This window comes from Myotis nattereri (genome assembly GCF_964212035.1).
Source record: "Myotis nattereri genome assembly, chromosome: 5".
In the NCBI taxonomy this organism is placed as follows: domain Eukaryota; kingdom Metazoa; phylum Chordata; class Mammalia; order Chiroptera; family Vespertilionidae; genus Myotis; species Myotis nattereri.
This window is the reverse complement of record NC_138080.1, coordinates 90,433,048-90,447,758: the sequence shown is the minus strand read 5'-3', so window position 1 is coordinate 90,447,758 and position 14,711 is coordinate 90,433,048. Positions and strand designations below refer to the sequence as shown.

Sequence of the window (14,711 nt, the reverse complement as noted above, 5' to 3'; positions counted from 1 at the left end):
GGATGGGAGGCATGGAGATAAATGTGCCAATGGCAGGGGGAAAGGGATGGACAATGACATTATTTGGCATTATTTGCCTTTTAAGGCTTACAACACCTTGACTACCGACTGTGTGCCAAGCATATTCAAGGCTCTTGTAGTAGATTGCAAACATGGCCACAAATTCTTCTTGACAATGTGACTTTTCAGCTCCTCCCATGAATGCAGATAGATAGACAGAGCCAAATATTTACTCCTACCCCTTCATAACCCCTAGTAGAAAAATAGGCAAATGCACTAGCAGGGAATTCATAAGAGAACAAATACTAATGTCCAAATCGTGTAAGATGTTCACCTTCAATAGTAACCAAAGAAATAGGAATTACTGGTAAAGTAACAATGAGCCAATTTTACTTATCACATTTCTAAACATTTTAAAGATTAATAAAAAGTTGGCATTGGCAGAGTGTGGAAAAACTGGCACTCTTTTTTTTTTTTTTTGGTGGTAGTGCATTCGGCACAACTTTTCTGGTGGCCAATATGAATCAAAATTGAAAATAAGAATATTATTTGACCCAACAATTCTACTTCTGAGACTTCCTCCTAAGGCAACAATCAAATGTTCAAAGGTATATTTATAAAGCTGCTCATCACTGAAAAAATGGGTATGTCCTGTATATCCAATAGTAAGGGGGGGTTTATTAATTAAAATAAGGCACCAAAAAAAAAAACTATACAAGGAAGCAATTGGAACTCTCAAAAATTGCTCGTGGGAATGCAAACTGGTACAGCCACTTTGGAAAATAGTTTGGTGATTTCTTACAGACTTAAAAATACACAAGCAATCCTACTCCAAAATCTTTACCAGATGAATAAAAACACTTGACCACATGAAGTCCTGTACGTGAATGTTTCCAGCAGCTTTATTCATAATCACCAAAAACTGCAAGTAATCTAAATGTCCATCACCAGATGAACGAAGAAGCACATTTTGGTATGTCCATACAATGGAATACTACTCAACCATAAAAAGGATTAAACTGTTGCATTCAACCACATGGATGAACCTCAAAAGCATCATGCTGAGTGAAAGATGCCAGACTTAAAAGCTTACATGTTTTATGATTGCATTTATATAACATTGTCGAAGATGCTAAACCGAATGGATGGATGTTGGAGGAGAAGATTCACTACAAAGGGGCCTGAGGGAACTTTTTGGTGTGATGGAAATGTTATATAGATTGGTGTTAGTTATGAGGCTGTATGCATTTGTCGAAACTTGTTGAACTGTATACTTTAAAATGGTGAGTTTTTCTGGATGTAAGGTATACCTCAATAAACTCCACTTTAAAAATCAAATGTTCTCCAGTCATTAAAATTTATTTCTTTATCTGTTTGGTGAAGTGAAAATATCGATAGCATATATTAAGTGAAAAAGTTGTATTAGCATTTCAAATAAGATAGTTGCACACCCATATTCAGAGCAGCATGATTCTCAATAAGCAAAAGGTGGAAGCAACCAAATGTCCGCTGACAGATGAATGGATAAACAAAATGTGGTATATATTACAATGGAATATTACTCAGCCTTAGAAAGGAAGGAAATTCTGACACATGTCACAACACAGATAAACCTTGAGGACGTTATGCTAAGTGAAATAAGCCAGTCACAAAAAAGACAAATAATGCATCATTTCAGTTTTATGAGGTACATACAGTAGTCAGAGTCATGAAAAAATAAAGTAGGATTGGGGAGGGGGAGGATCCTAGCAGAGAGGGGGGAGGAAAGTTTAATTGGTATAGAGGTTCAGTTTCGCAAAATGAAGAGTTCTGGAAATTGGTTGTACACGTTGTGTATGTATTTACCAGTAACACTGTTGAACTGCACACTTAAAAATGGTTAAGTTGGCTGCCCGGCCAGTGTGCTCAGTGGTTGACCATCAACCGTGAACCAAGAGGTCACCAGTTCAATTTCCGGTCAGGGCACATACCCAGGTTTCGGGCTTGATCCCCAGTAGGGGCATGCAGGAGGCAACCAATCAATGTTTCTATTGCTCTATCCCTCTCTCTCTAAAATCAATTTTTTTAAAAATGGTTAAGATGGTAAGTTTTATGTGTGTTTTATCACAATTTTTTACAAAGCTGTATTAGACATCAAGTTAGTGGTGGGACATGTGCATGAATGAAGCACCTTAGATTGGTCACAGCTGTTCTCTCTGGACGAGGGTGATTTTCACTTTTTGTAGTTTTGCATTTGTTTTGCTTTGTTTTAAAATGAGCATGGCATTTCTTATAATCTATTACTGTCTCATTATTTGTTTGTCCTCTTCCTACTTCCTACTAAAGTACAGACTCCTTGAAAGTGTTCATTGCTGAGTCTATAGCGCCTGCCTAATACAGAGCAGGCATTCACTAGTGAGTATTAAAGCAATGAATAAATGCATTGAGGAGGGGAAGTTATTTCCAACTTGGGAAATAGCCTTTCGGTCATCAGAGGAGGGGGAGAGCTCATTTGATATTCAAGGGAGGGAAGAGGCTCATAGAGTTGATTTCAGAGCATTACTAAGAGTTGACATGAGGAGCAGTTTGGCCCCCCATAATCTTCATAAGTAACCTGTCCAGACCATCCCAAATAAACATACAGTCAAAGTACAGTGGGCCAGGGTTTGCTCTGCAAAGGCATCTTCAAGACTAGACTTTGTTCATGCCAATCCCATCCTTCCTGTTACACCAAAAACAGCGCAGTCATCTTTGACCCCTCTCTTTCCTTTATCCCCCACAGTGAGTCCATCAGCACATCCTCTGGGCTTTCGCTTTAAAGATGTCCAGACTTCAGTCACTTCTCACCGTCTTTAGCTGCCACCTGGTCTACACCCCTGTTAACCTTGGGTCATTGCAGCAGCCTCTGAGCTGATTGCAACAGCCTCCTAATTATGTCCCTGCTTTTGCTCTCGCCCCCATTCAATCTGCTACCAACAAAATGGCCAGCAGATCCTGTTAAAACCCAAGTCATGTCCCTTCTCTGCTCAAAGCCCTCAGTAAAAACCAAAGGGTCCTGCCCATCCCAGTCCACCCATTTGTTGTTACTTCCACTTACATTAACTGCATCTCTGGTGTGATCCTGTAATTTATCATTCAAGCCAGGACACTCTTGATAGTGAAAAGAGGCAATGTTAATTATTCATTGTGCCAGAGCAACAAGTACAAACCAGCACAGTCCTGGGCAAGCCAGACATATGCCCCTCTACTCGTCTCCCACCCTTTGTGCACACCGACCCAGCCACCTGGCCTTATCATTCCTGCAATACCCCAGGCACTCTCCTGCCTCAGGGCCTTTGCACTTATCCTCCCTCTGCTTTAAGTTTCTTACCCAAAACCCACACAGCGCTTGCTCCCTCACATCATCAGCCCTTTCCCCAAATGTCACTTCCTCAGTGAGGCCCCCTGTCACCACCAGTCTAAAATTGCAAACTTCCCCTCCCCATCCCCGCTGGCACTTTCCATTGCCTTTCCTGCATTATTTTTCTTTCCAGTACGTATTACGAACATATACTCAACATTTTTTTATTATCAGTCTCTTCATTAGCTCATAAGTTCCATGAGGGCAGAAGTTGTAGTACTTGTCTACCCTACTGTTTTCCCAGTGTGGAGAACAGTGCCTAGTATACAAGGGTGGGCAAAAGTAGGTTAATAATAATAAATAATGCAATAATAAATAATACGAGAATAAACTCTGTTTCATGTACTCATAACTGTAAGCCTACTTTTGCCCACTTCTATATTAATGCTCGATAAGTATTTTTTGAATAATTTTTAAAAGTTTACTTGCACTCCTTTTTAAATAGGTGGCAGTCCTCTTGTACAGAAATTCTGAGCAGGTGGCATTGAACTGGGCCATAAAAGCCACGCTTCACCCCCACCTAGGGCAAGGTGGTAGCCAATCTCCCTCTGTTGGACCACACCTGCACCCTGGGATTCTGCAGCACTTTATTGGCTGAGCAGTCTCCATTGTGAGGTAGTTCTGGTTTCCCTCTTGCCAGGGATAGGGGAGCACTGGGCCTGGCCCCACATCCAGGCCCCGGGACCTCCAGTCCCATGGTGCCTTCTTCCTCTCAGTCACACTGTTCACTTTAGGGCTAAAGTGGGAGGGGCGGAAAGTCCAGGCATATCCTGGCATGTGGCCAATCAAATGCAAGGGGCACTGAGGGTCCTCCTGAGATGAGACTCTCCTAAGTCCCCCAAAAGCCAGGTGAGGCATAATCAACATCAGCTTCCCCTGCCACCAGGGGCTTCACTGATTCACACGCTCAGGCTCCACCCAGGGCAGGCACCCTCAAGAATTAGGAGCTAGCATCTCAGGCCTGCAGCCCTGGTTTCTCTGGAGAAAAACCCATGGAAGTCTGGTTCGAGGCTGTTACAGGACTTAACCCTGAGCCACCACCACCTCCCCACCATGTCGAAGACTCCATTGCTTCGAAGGGACGACAGTGAGTCCAACTCCCTGGAGGACGGGTCCAAATCAGTCTCCGAGGGTAGCAGTGACACCAGTTCAGAGGGTGTCCATCCTGCTGAGGAAGCCAATAGATTGTCGTAAGTGGCTGCACTGCCCTTCCAGGTCTGAGGTCAAGCGCTGCAGCCTTCAGCTCTGGGCTACGTCTTCCTACTTCTCTCTTCTTTACACACTTATCCCCCGTGGACAGGGGATGAACGGATGAAAGAACCTTCATAATCTGAGAAGGTCGATCCGTGTGGCTCTGGGTATTACACCTGTCGTCCAGTTTTGCAAAGAACCCAGATAGAGTAGCCACCCCCAGCATGAGTTTCTGGGTTCCAGGAACAATTCTGTGCCTTAGGCTGGCTGCTCTTTCTGCCACAGTTTCAAGCTCTCCCCTCTCTTCCATCTACTAGTCTTCATTTTCTCTGTTTCTTCCTCTCTATCCCTGCCTCCCTCCCTCCCAACAACAAACCCATCCAGGAAACAAAAGGTCACATCCTAGCCTCATGTCCCTACTTTAACTGCCATAGACCCGGGTACGTGGAAATTTTTCTTAGGACTTTATTGCCAAGCAGACTATTACCTAGTAATCAGATCACATAATAGCCATGGGCATAATGAGATGATAAATGACAATACCCAGTGTTGATAAGGGTGTCAAGAAATGTCCTCCTCTCTCATGTCCTTTTGGTATCTTTGTAGATGACAATGTTGTAATGTATTGCAGATCCTAATGTATATTTATATAAAACATACAAATACTACTTTGCATTTGCTTTCTTTGAAAATACATACATACACACACAACGGGCAGTAGTGACTGCTCTGGGGAAAGAATTGGGAGGCAGAGAAGGGAGAGATAGGTATGCATGATGATTTTATTGAAACACTGATTATAGTGTTGACAATTCCCGAAACAATAAGAGATCATTTAAATAAAGTATGTACACACACAATAGAGTAAATACAGCCATTACAAATGATGAAGGAAATCTATGGTTGTGAAAAATGTTTAGGACATACTATTCATAATGAAAATTAGTTTAGGATATAGTATTATAACGCTTCTCCTTGTGTAAATGGTGTGTGTTTATAAAAGCAAATAAGGATGCCCAGAAGAATGTCAATCAAAATGTTAAAGGTGATTATTCCCATTTTGTGAAATTTTGGTATTTCTTTTTATAACACCAATGTAATATTTTTTCAAGAAAAATATAAATATAACTTTTTTTAATTTCCAGAAATTCCCCACATGTTTTACTCTCCAAGGCCCTGATCTATGATGGGATTAGCTAACAGCTTCTCCAAATCCTTGTCTCCCCTTTCCCAGGAGGCCTGATTCAAGTGAGACCGGACACCACTCTAGGAAAGAAGTGAGGGGAGGAGGGGAGGAAGTAGGGAAAAAGAGCAAATCTTTTGGAAAAATTCTTATCAAAGAATTGACAAAATATTGTTTAATGTTTTTGCTTTGACATATTTTTCAGTAATTCCAGTTACCAAGAAATAAATGTCACCTCTTAGAAGTGAAGGGACAATGGGTGCCCCCATCCTTAGATAAATAGACTTAACTAACCCCTGCCAGACACATAGTAAGCATTCTACATGCACAATAAAAATGTTATTAAATTTGATCCAATACATAGCATGGAATAAGTTCAAAATGTATACTGGTTGGGTAAATAGATGAAAGGGTGAACAAGAACCAGTAAATACTCCATATATTGGTGGGAGGTTATGTTTTTTCTAGGGAGTGAATTAATCAATGACCTGGCACCAATAATTACTCCATAAATTGAGAAAATTGTTAATTTTTTTCACTGTCTACCTAAATGCTACATCTAGTAGGTCTTCATAAACATTGAATGAATAAATCATGAAAGAAACCATTGGGTGAGTTTATGAATAAACTGGTACTAGGGAGTTATTCAGATGGTAGCAATTGTTAGTAACATTTTCTTTAACGCTTAGTGCATGTTAAATATTCGTTGAGCTCCCCTAGCCAGTGTGGCTCAGTTGGCTGAGCATCGTCCCATGCATTGAAAGGATTGCCAATTTGATTCTTGGTCAGGGCACAGGCCTGCGTTGTGGGCTTGATCAGAGGTAGGAGGCATGCAGGAGGCAGCCAGTCAATGTTTCACTTTCACATCGATGTTTCCTCTCTGTCTCCCCCCTCTCCCTTCTGCTCTTTCTCTAAAAAAAAAAAAAAATCAATTAAAAAACATATTTGTTGAGCTATCTGAACGTAGCCCAGCTCTGGATCACCTCCTGGGACCTAAACCAGAGTCCACTTTATCGGGTTTTGTCCCTCTTCCCCACAGAGGGTGCTGGAGGTGCTGGAAGGAGGCTGAGTTTTGGGCCACCCTTCCCTTCCACTAACATGCCCTCTTGTCTCCCTGCTCTTCCCATACAGGATGATGCAAACCTTGGTCCATTTATTGAAATGCAACATTGGCACTGGGCTCCTGGGTCTTCCCGTGGCCATGAAAAATGCCGGCATCTTGGTAAGAAGAATCTGATGATGAAAACTAGGTTTACCCATTTGGGGAAATAGGATGGTGGGTCCCTGAGGCCTTTGCACTGTTTATCAATAGACAGTTTGGGGGTACCCTCTGTAAGAGCACATGCGAATGCAGGCATCAATCCACAGGAGCCAACCTGGAGCCCGGAGGTGACAGACATTATTCTTTTCCCAGTTTCATTGTGATATAATTGACATGCAGCTCTGTATAAGTTTAAAGTGTACCACATAATGACTTGACATAGAGATGTTGTGAAATGATTACTACAATCAGTTTAGCTAACATTCATCCTCCTAGTACAAAAAAAAAAAAATGTTTTTCCCTTGAGATGAGAACTTTTAGGATCTACTCTCTTTGCAACTTTCAAATATGCCCCACAGCAGTGTCAACTGCAGTCCTCATGCTTACATCACACCCCCAGTGCCTATCTATCTCATAACCGGAAGTTGGGCCACTTCATTCAGTGCCCCCACCACCCTGCCATTATTCCTCAAGACCATCCTCACAGACTGATACACAGTCAACTTTGCCACAGTCCTCCCCATGCCCCAGGACAACCCACCCATTTCCTTGTTCCCATTAGCAACCCAATCCCTGAAGTTAGTATGAACATGTGGCTTCTGTTTCAGTCCATTTGATCAACTCTGAGAGTGGCTTGGAAGATGAGGATAACAACTTCTCCAGTCCCCCACCCTCCCCGCCACCCACCTCTGTCTCTGCTTAGGCCATTCCCTTCTCCCTCCTCCGTAAAACTTGACTGATTCCTTTTGACATTAATGCCTCTGTCACCTTCTGGTTCTCTAGAACTTATACCCACCTCACCTGGAATTCTTACAGCACTTACAAAAGTGAGACACACTTCTTCTTTAATATTTCTATGTTCCTCACTTACCTGAAAGTTCTGAGGGCAGGAACTTTGATTTATCTTAACACCGCTCCACCGTACCCACTGTAGACACTGGCACACGGGAAGTCCCAATTCATGTGTATTGAATTAATGCTAAACAGACGATTTCCATTTAATCGAAGTGAATTTCTCCTCCTATCCAGGCCTGGTAAGTGGCCCCGTGTCTAAAGAAGGCATATTGAGACCCTGGCTTCTGTTATAACTTCCAAACTGTGGCAGTTCTAACCCAGAAATGGGTCTCTCCCCTTTGGAATTCTCAGGGTTCTAGAATTTCTGAAGACTATTATTACCCCATTGCCACTGTCTTTGCCAGTGTGGAATTTGCCGTTTAAAATAAATTTTTGTCCTTTTGTCCTTTGATTTTGCTTCCTAATCTCCCACCAGAACCTTTGACCATAATTCACTCAAGAAATATGTATATTGAATAACCATTATGTGCATTCTTAGGGCCTGGGAATATAGCAGTAAATAAGGCAGCGTCTCTGCTATAAGGAGGTTACATTCTAGTGGAATCTAGTGGTACTCTTGATCTCTCATTTGTTTCTTTATGATAGATAATATTATCTCAGGTCACATCTCTAAAGGTACGAGTGTCCAGAACAAAGGAGGTGAGCCAGACCCTCTTTACTCAATGCCCAGTGCACTGCATGGGAGATTATGATTAATAATGAACCCTGTTTTTTAATCTCTTCCCACATACAAAGAAAAAATGGAAACTATGTGAGCAGATATGTTCATTAGCTTGATTACAGTAATGATTTTACTATCTATGTGTATATCAACTCATCATGTTGTGCACCTTAAATATATACAACTTTTAGTTAAAAATTAAAGACATATTGACAAATTAGACATACGAAGGCAGTGACTCTCAACTGGGGACAATTTTTCACACACGTCCCCAAAGATATTGCTAATGTCTAGAGACATTCTTGGTTGTCACAACTAGTTTGGAAAGGGAGCATGCCACGGATACCTGGTGAGTAGAGGCCAAGGAATGCTGCTAAACATCCTAAAACACACAGGACAGCCCCACAACCAAGAATCACCTGGCCCAGCCCTAACCGGTTTGGCTCAGTGGATAGAGCGTCGGCCTGCGGACTGAAAGGTCCCAGGTTCGATTCCGGTCAGGGGCATGTACCTTGGTTGCAGGCACATCCCCAGTAGCGGGTGTGCAGGAGGCAGCTGATCGATGTTTCTCATCGATGTTTCTGACTCTGTCCTTCTCCCTTCCTCTCTGTAAAAAATCAATAAAATATATTTTTTTTAAAAAGAATCATCTAGCCCACAATGTCACAAGTGCCCGTGTTGACACCTGTGCCAGAGGAAAAGTCCCAAGTCTAGGAAGGCAGTGAGTGCTCTGCCACTGGAAGTGTCCTGTGGAGGTTGGGCAGCCACTCCATAGTGATGCTAAGAAGGGCATGTCGGCCAGAACATCTGGAGGCATGAGGACACTCGGGCAGGGCTCTCACCCCAGAGGCAGCTTTATCATCAGAGGCTGGGAGAGGCCGGGTGTGGGAGCCTCGGTGTGTGGCTAACCATCCCCGCCTCTCTCCTGCCCTCCAGGTCGGTCCCCTCAGCCTGCTGGTCATCGGGATCATCACAGTGCACTGCATGGTCATCCTGGTGAACTGCGCCAACCACCTCAGTCACAGGTGAGGGTCCTGCGTCTCTCTCAGCCCGTGCCAGGCCCTGTCTGAGGGTGTGTTCAGTTTCCTTTGACTTAACCCAATTACCTGGTCGTTTCTTCCAGCCACCACCGCCCCTGCTGTTCTAGATTCTACAGAGGCGGTGATAAAGAACTCCACTGGAAACTCCTGGGTTCAGGCCCACCTCTGCTGCTAACCAGCTGGACGATACTGTCAAGCTCCAGCTCCCGCTGAACCTAGAGAGATCACACTGATACAAGATGCAAACATGTCTATAAACCGCCATGTTTATATGAGATACTTAGAGATATGTTTCTTCCTCAACCTCTCCCCACCTCCCATACACACACTTTGTATGGGTCATTTGTTCCAGATAAACCTTTTGGGGGACAATTTAGTAAAAGTAAAAAAGTTAGCAATGAAATGACTAGTTTGCAATTACATCAGTCATTAATTCAGCACTCATCTGATACTCAGTATTTATATTTTTAAAACTTCAATGCAAAGAAAAGACAAATGCTGTGAAAACAAGTAATGCTGAGAGTTTCCTATTTAAAAACTACCATTCATGGGTGATTGGTAATTCCTTACTTCCCACCACCTGGTGGCTCTCTATCCATAGCACTGAGCTGTTCCTGAGGTGTGTAAGTGTAAACGAGTCATCAGACACGTGCAGAAAGACTTCCAAAGTCAAAGTTGATGAAATTCCTCTTAAAGCCAATTTATCAAACCCAAATAGGTGTATCTGGAGACTATATCAGTCACACCTAATTTGTGGAGCACTTTCCAGCTCACAAAACACTGTTAAGAGCACTTACTCATTCTGCAATTAAATTTATGGCACAATTACACGGTGGCAGGCACATGGCGAGAGCTTTGCAAGCCTTCTTCTATTTACTCCTTACAGTAAGCTTTTATAGCATCATTATTCCCATTTTACAGATGAGCAAACTGAGACTTAGATCTGCCGTTAGATGCCTTGCTCAGGGTCACAAAGCTCGGGAGTGGCAGAGCTGGTATTCCAAGACCTCTCTGACTCCACTCTAACATTTTGCAAATTTCTTTTTCCCTCAGGCCTACTGGGGCCATTATATCACCGAATAGTCTTCTAATATCTATGCCATACATGATACCCTCCCCCCGGGGTTTGTTTGTTTGTTGTTTTTGATTACTTGTTTTTCTTTTTTCTTTTTCCATTTTTCTAATACAGAGGTTACAGACTGATGGCATAAGAGCTGACTATGGCTTTTGGATATGTTTTGGGGAAATTCCACAGTTTTTGCTTTGTTTTGTTTTAGCCTACATTTAAAAATTCAGAGATTTCACATTTAAAAAAAAAGATCTTCATCTTCTTCTTGCCTGATAGACAGTCTGGCACCTCTGGGGCTTCACTCATTCAGCTGAAGCCAAGTCCCAGTCAACCCCTTTCAGGACGTGGAGTGAACCAGAGGGTTTGCCACTGTCTCCACTATTCCCCGTTGTCTCATACCAGCCCCTCTCACCACATTACTGATACCGGTTTGGTCCCCAGAGCTTTTGAATTTGTAATCCTCAGACCAATATTTGCCAGTCCTATGCATTGTGACCTCCTTTATATTTGAAATGCCAAGCACAGTAATAATAAAAATAGAAGAACCATGCTGCCTTCCCAACAACACGTCTCTGTATCCATCTCTCACTCTCTCCTCCCCCAAACCCAAACTGAGGCCCAGAAATCTAGAGACCTCCTCAAGGTCTCCCAGCTATCAGAGAGGGCATATTGGGATCTTTTCCCCTCCCAGCCACTCCCCTCAGTCCTGCAATTGACATGGGGATCAGGGTCCTCGACAAACTGCTGCTGCTCCCACTTACTCGGGGCAGTTCCTCAGCAGGGCCTTCCCCACCCCGAGGAAGGGCCGCCGAGGGAAGAGGGACAAGATAGGCTGGAATGTGGGTGTCACATCCTACAGGGCTGCTGGGCAGGAGCCCGAGTATCATCTTTGCGTGTGATATGGTCCCGGATAGGCCTCCCAAATGTCCCAACACCCTCAGCCGTGGGAAGGAGGGAATGTAAGCCCAGAAACCCAGCCCCTCTCTTCTCCTCCCTCCTCCCCCTGACCGGGCTTGCACACGTCACACCTCCTTTCACATCCTCTCTTCCTGGTTTGCAGACTAATCAACTCACAGCTACTGTTTACTTTTTAAAAATCCACTTAAATAGTAGTGTTTTTTAAAAAAAAAAATGCTACAAAAAAAGAGAAGAGGCTGACTCCTGAAAGTTGTTCAAGTATATACTGTTATAAAATATTTCCGTAATAGTGTTGCTAGAGAATATCTAGAATGCTCCATGTTAACACACAAATGTATAATAATGACTCACTATAGGAGTAGATTGTACTTTTCACAAAAATGTTCTATGTTATGCATTTCTTGTTCTTTCTCTAGACTGCAAAAGAGTTTTGTGAACTATGGAGAGGCCATGATGTATAGCCTTGAAACCTGCCCAAACGCTTGGCTGAGGACCCACTCGGTGTGGGGAAGGTAATCATCATAGATGTCATAGCAGTAATAATAATAATAACAACAGCAGCACTAATAATCCTCGCCTGATCTTCCTTTATTTCTAGTTACACAGGTTGTAAATGAACATGTCCTTATTACAAAGTGTCAAACAATATGGAGCATCTCCTTGAATAACTCCGTGTGCCGTTCCCACTCTACACAAGAAGTCACCACTGCTATCTAGTTAGTCAGTGTTCCTCTAGACTTGTTTTTCTCTGCATGTATGTGGATATCTGTGTGGGAATGGAAATATCTATTTTTAAGATTTTTTTACGATTTAAAAAATATTTTTTTATTTTTAAAGATTTTTAGAGAGTGGAAGAAAGAGAGAGAAACATCGATCAGCTGCCTCCTGCACGTCCCCTACTGGGGATCCAGCCCCCAACCCGGGGATGTGCCCTGATGGAGAATCGAACTGGCAACCTTTCGGTGCACAGGATGACACCCAACCAATCGAGCCACACCAGCCAGGGCTGAAAATATACACTTTGTTTTGTATTATCTTGTACATTAATTAGAATATTTTTTGGAAATCTGCTCTTTCATTTAACAATATGTTTCAAATTTCTTTCCACATGGGGACATAGAAATCTCTCTCATCTTTTTAAAGCTCACGATGTTCCCGGTATGGATGTATACCATAGATTTATCTAATTCTTTTCCTAATAGTAAACATTTAGGTTGTTCCCTTGCTTGATAAAAAGTTTATGGCATACAAAATGCTTTTCTATGTCTTGGCTCCTTGGATCTTCTCAATGACTTTGTGAGGTAGGCCGGGGTTTTTTGTCCTGGGAATATGAAGTAACCAAGGCTCATAAAGACAAAATAACACATCCAAGGACATAGAGATAGTGGTGGAGCAGAAATTCAATCAAGAACCTGACATTTCAGCCTTGGCCAGTGTGCATCTTCCCATGCACCAAGGGGTTGCCGGTTCGATACCCGGTCAGGACACATGCCCAGGTTTGTAGGCTCGATCCCCGTAGGGGTTGTGCACGAGACAGCTCATCCATGTTCTGCTCTCACATTGATATTTCTCTCTCTCTCCCTCTACCTTTCTCTCTCTCTAAAAACCAATAAAAAAAATCTTAAAAAGGACCTCACGTTTCATCCTTCCCAGCAGAGCCCCTCAGGAGGTAATGAGTCAGCACTGTGGCTCCCAAGATTCCTGTGGCCACTCCTCACTTGGGACTCTCAGTAGGTCATTGATCTCCTGATTAGGAGTCACACTAATTATCAGGCCTGTGAAATCTTGGGGCAGCAATAATGGGTGACTCCTAATTGCCCCATCCTTTGTTACCACGGTTTATCAGTTTCTGATGGCACCATGAGGAAAACGTTTGGGTGGAAAGAGTCCTTAGAGATCACCATAACCATGGCTATTCTAATGGAAGAAAAAATGAAGCCCAGATGGGGCAATAAAGCTGCCCAAGTTGACACAGCAATGCAGTGGCAGAGCGAGGACTGGAATCCAGAACATCTAGCTCCCATCATTCCATTTCTCTGGCGGTCCAGTAACTGAGAAAGAGTTGGGAAAACATTTATAACAATGATTGGTAATTTTTAGTGTGCCAAGGGGTACCTGGGGAGCTTAATTAAAAACTGCTCATTTCAGCCCTGGCTGGTGTGGCTCAGTTGGTTGAGCCGTGTCCTGTGCACTGAAAGGTTGCCACTTTAATTCTTGGTCAGGGCACATGCCCGGGTTGCAGGCTCGATCCCCAGTGGTGGTGTGCGGGAAGCGGCAGATCAGTGTTTTGCTGCTTCACCAATGTTTCTCTCTCTCTCTCTCTCTCTCTCTCTCTCTCTCTCTCTCTCTCTCAAAAAAAAAAAAAAAAAAAAGATCAATGACAGATTTTAAAAAAATTTTTTTAAAAAAACAAAAACACAAAACTGCCCATTGCATGTAGGCAATAATCATCAATGGATGTTCAAGCCATTAGCCGAAAGGTATTGGGAAACTTCGTGAAGGAAGAATACACTGACACCACCAGACCCCAGGTACTAATCTTGGCATCTCATGTTTACACACAGGACAGCCAGGCGTGAGGTATCTTATAAAAGGGTACAGTAGGGAGTACAGAGCGCGCCTCTGAAATATCCTCACTAGAAAGATACATGATGAACCTCAGTCTAATCAAGCTGCTAGGTCTAACATCAGTTTACAGGAAACACAGGCTAGAGAAACAAGATAACTGACATTATGAAGTCATCAACCAAAATCTAGAAAGTGGGCCATACTATGGGACAAAGTATCTGAGAGCTTCAATACTAACCAAAAAATTAAAAGTTGCAAAGAAAAACAAATAAAACAGGTCAAAGGGAATCTAGCAGTTTAAAAAACTTAAGAGACTTAATAACTAAATGCAATGTATAAACTTTTTAGAAACTGTAAAATAGACATTTTTGAGCCAATCAGAGAAATATTATTCATATTCATATGGACTGAATATTAAATAATATTAAGGAATTATTGTTAATTTTGTCTGGGTTGATAATGACACGATGGCCATTTGTTTAAGTCCTTGTCCATTAGGGTTGCATTCTGAGTTAGTGCCACAAGATCTTCCGTTTGCTACAAATATTCCAACAAAAGAAGCATGTGCATGGCGTAGGGGTGAAGG

At 42.7% G+C, this 14,711-nt stretch overlaps 1 protein-coding gene across 1 annotated transcript in view; it reads left to right on the top strand.

The window, feature by feature from the left end:
- Positions 1 to 4,432: 4,432 nt before the first annotated feature.
- SLC36A3 (solute carrier family 36 member 3) overlaps positions 4,433 to 14,711 on the top strand; it is a gene marked incomplete at both ends in the record, with an annotated part of 21,893 nt that continues 11,614 nt past the window's right edge. The window contains 4 exons of the mRNA XM_081092794.1: positions 4,433 to 4,569; positions 6,885 to 6,975; positions 9,467 to 9,555; positions 11,974 to 12,069. Coding sequence (XP_080948920.1) covers positions 4,433 to 4,569; positions 6,885 to 6,975; positions 9,467 to 9,555; positions 11,974 to 12,069 — 413 coding nt within the window. The remainder of the gene's footprint in view (positions 4,570 to 6,884; positions 6,976 to 9,466; positions 9,556 to 11,973; positions 12,070 to 14,711) is intronic.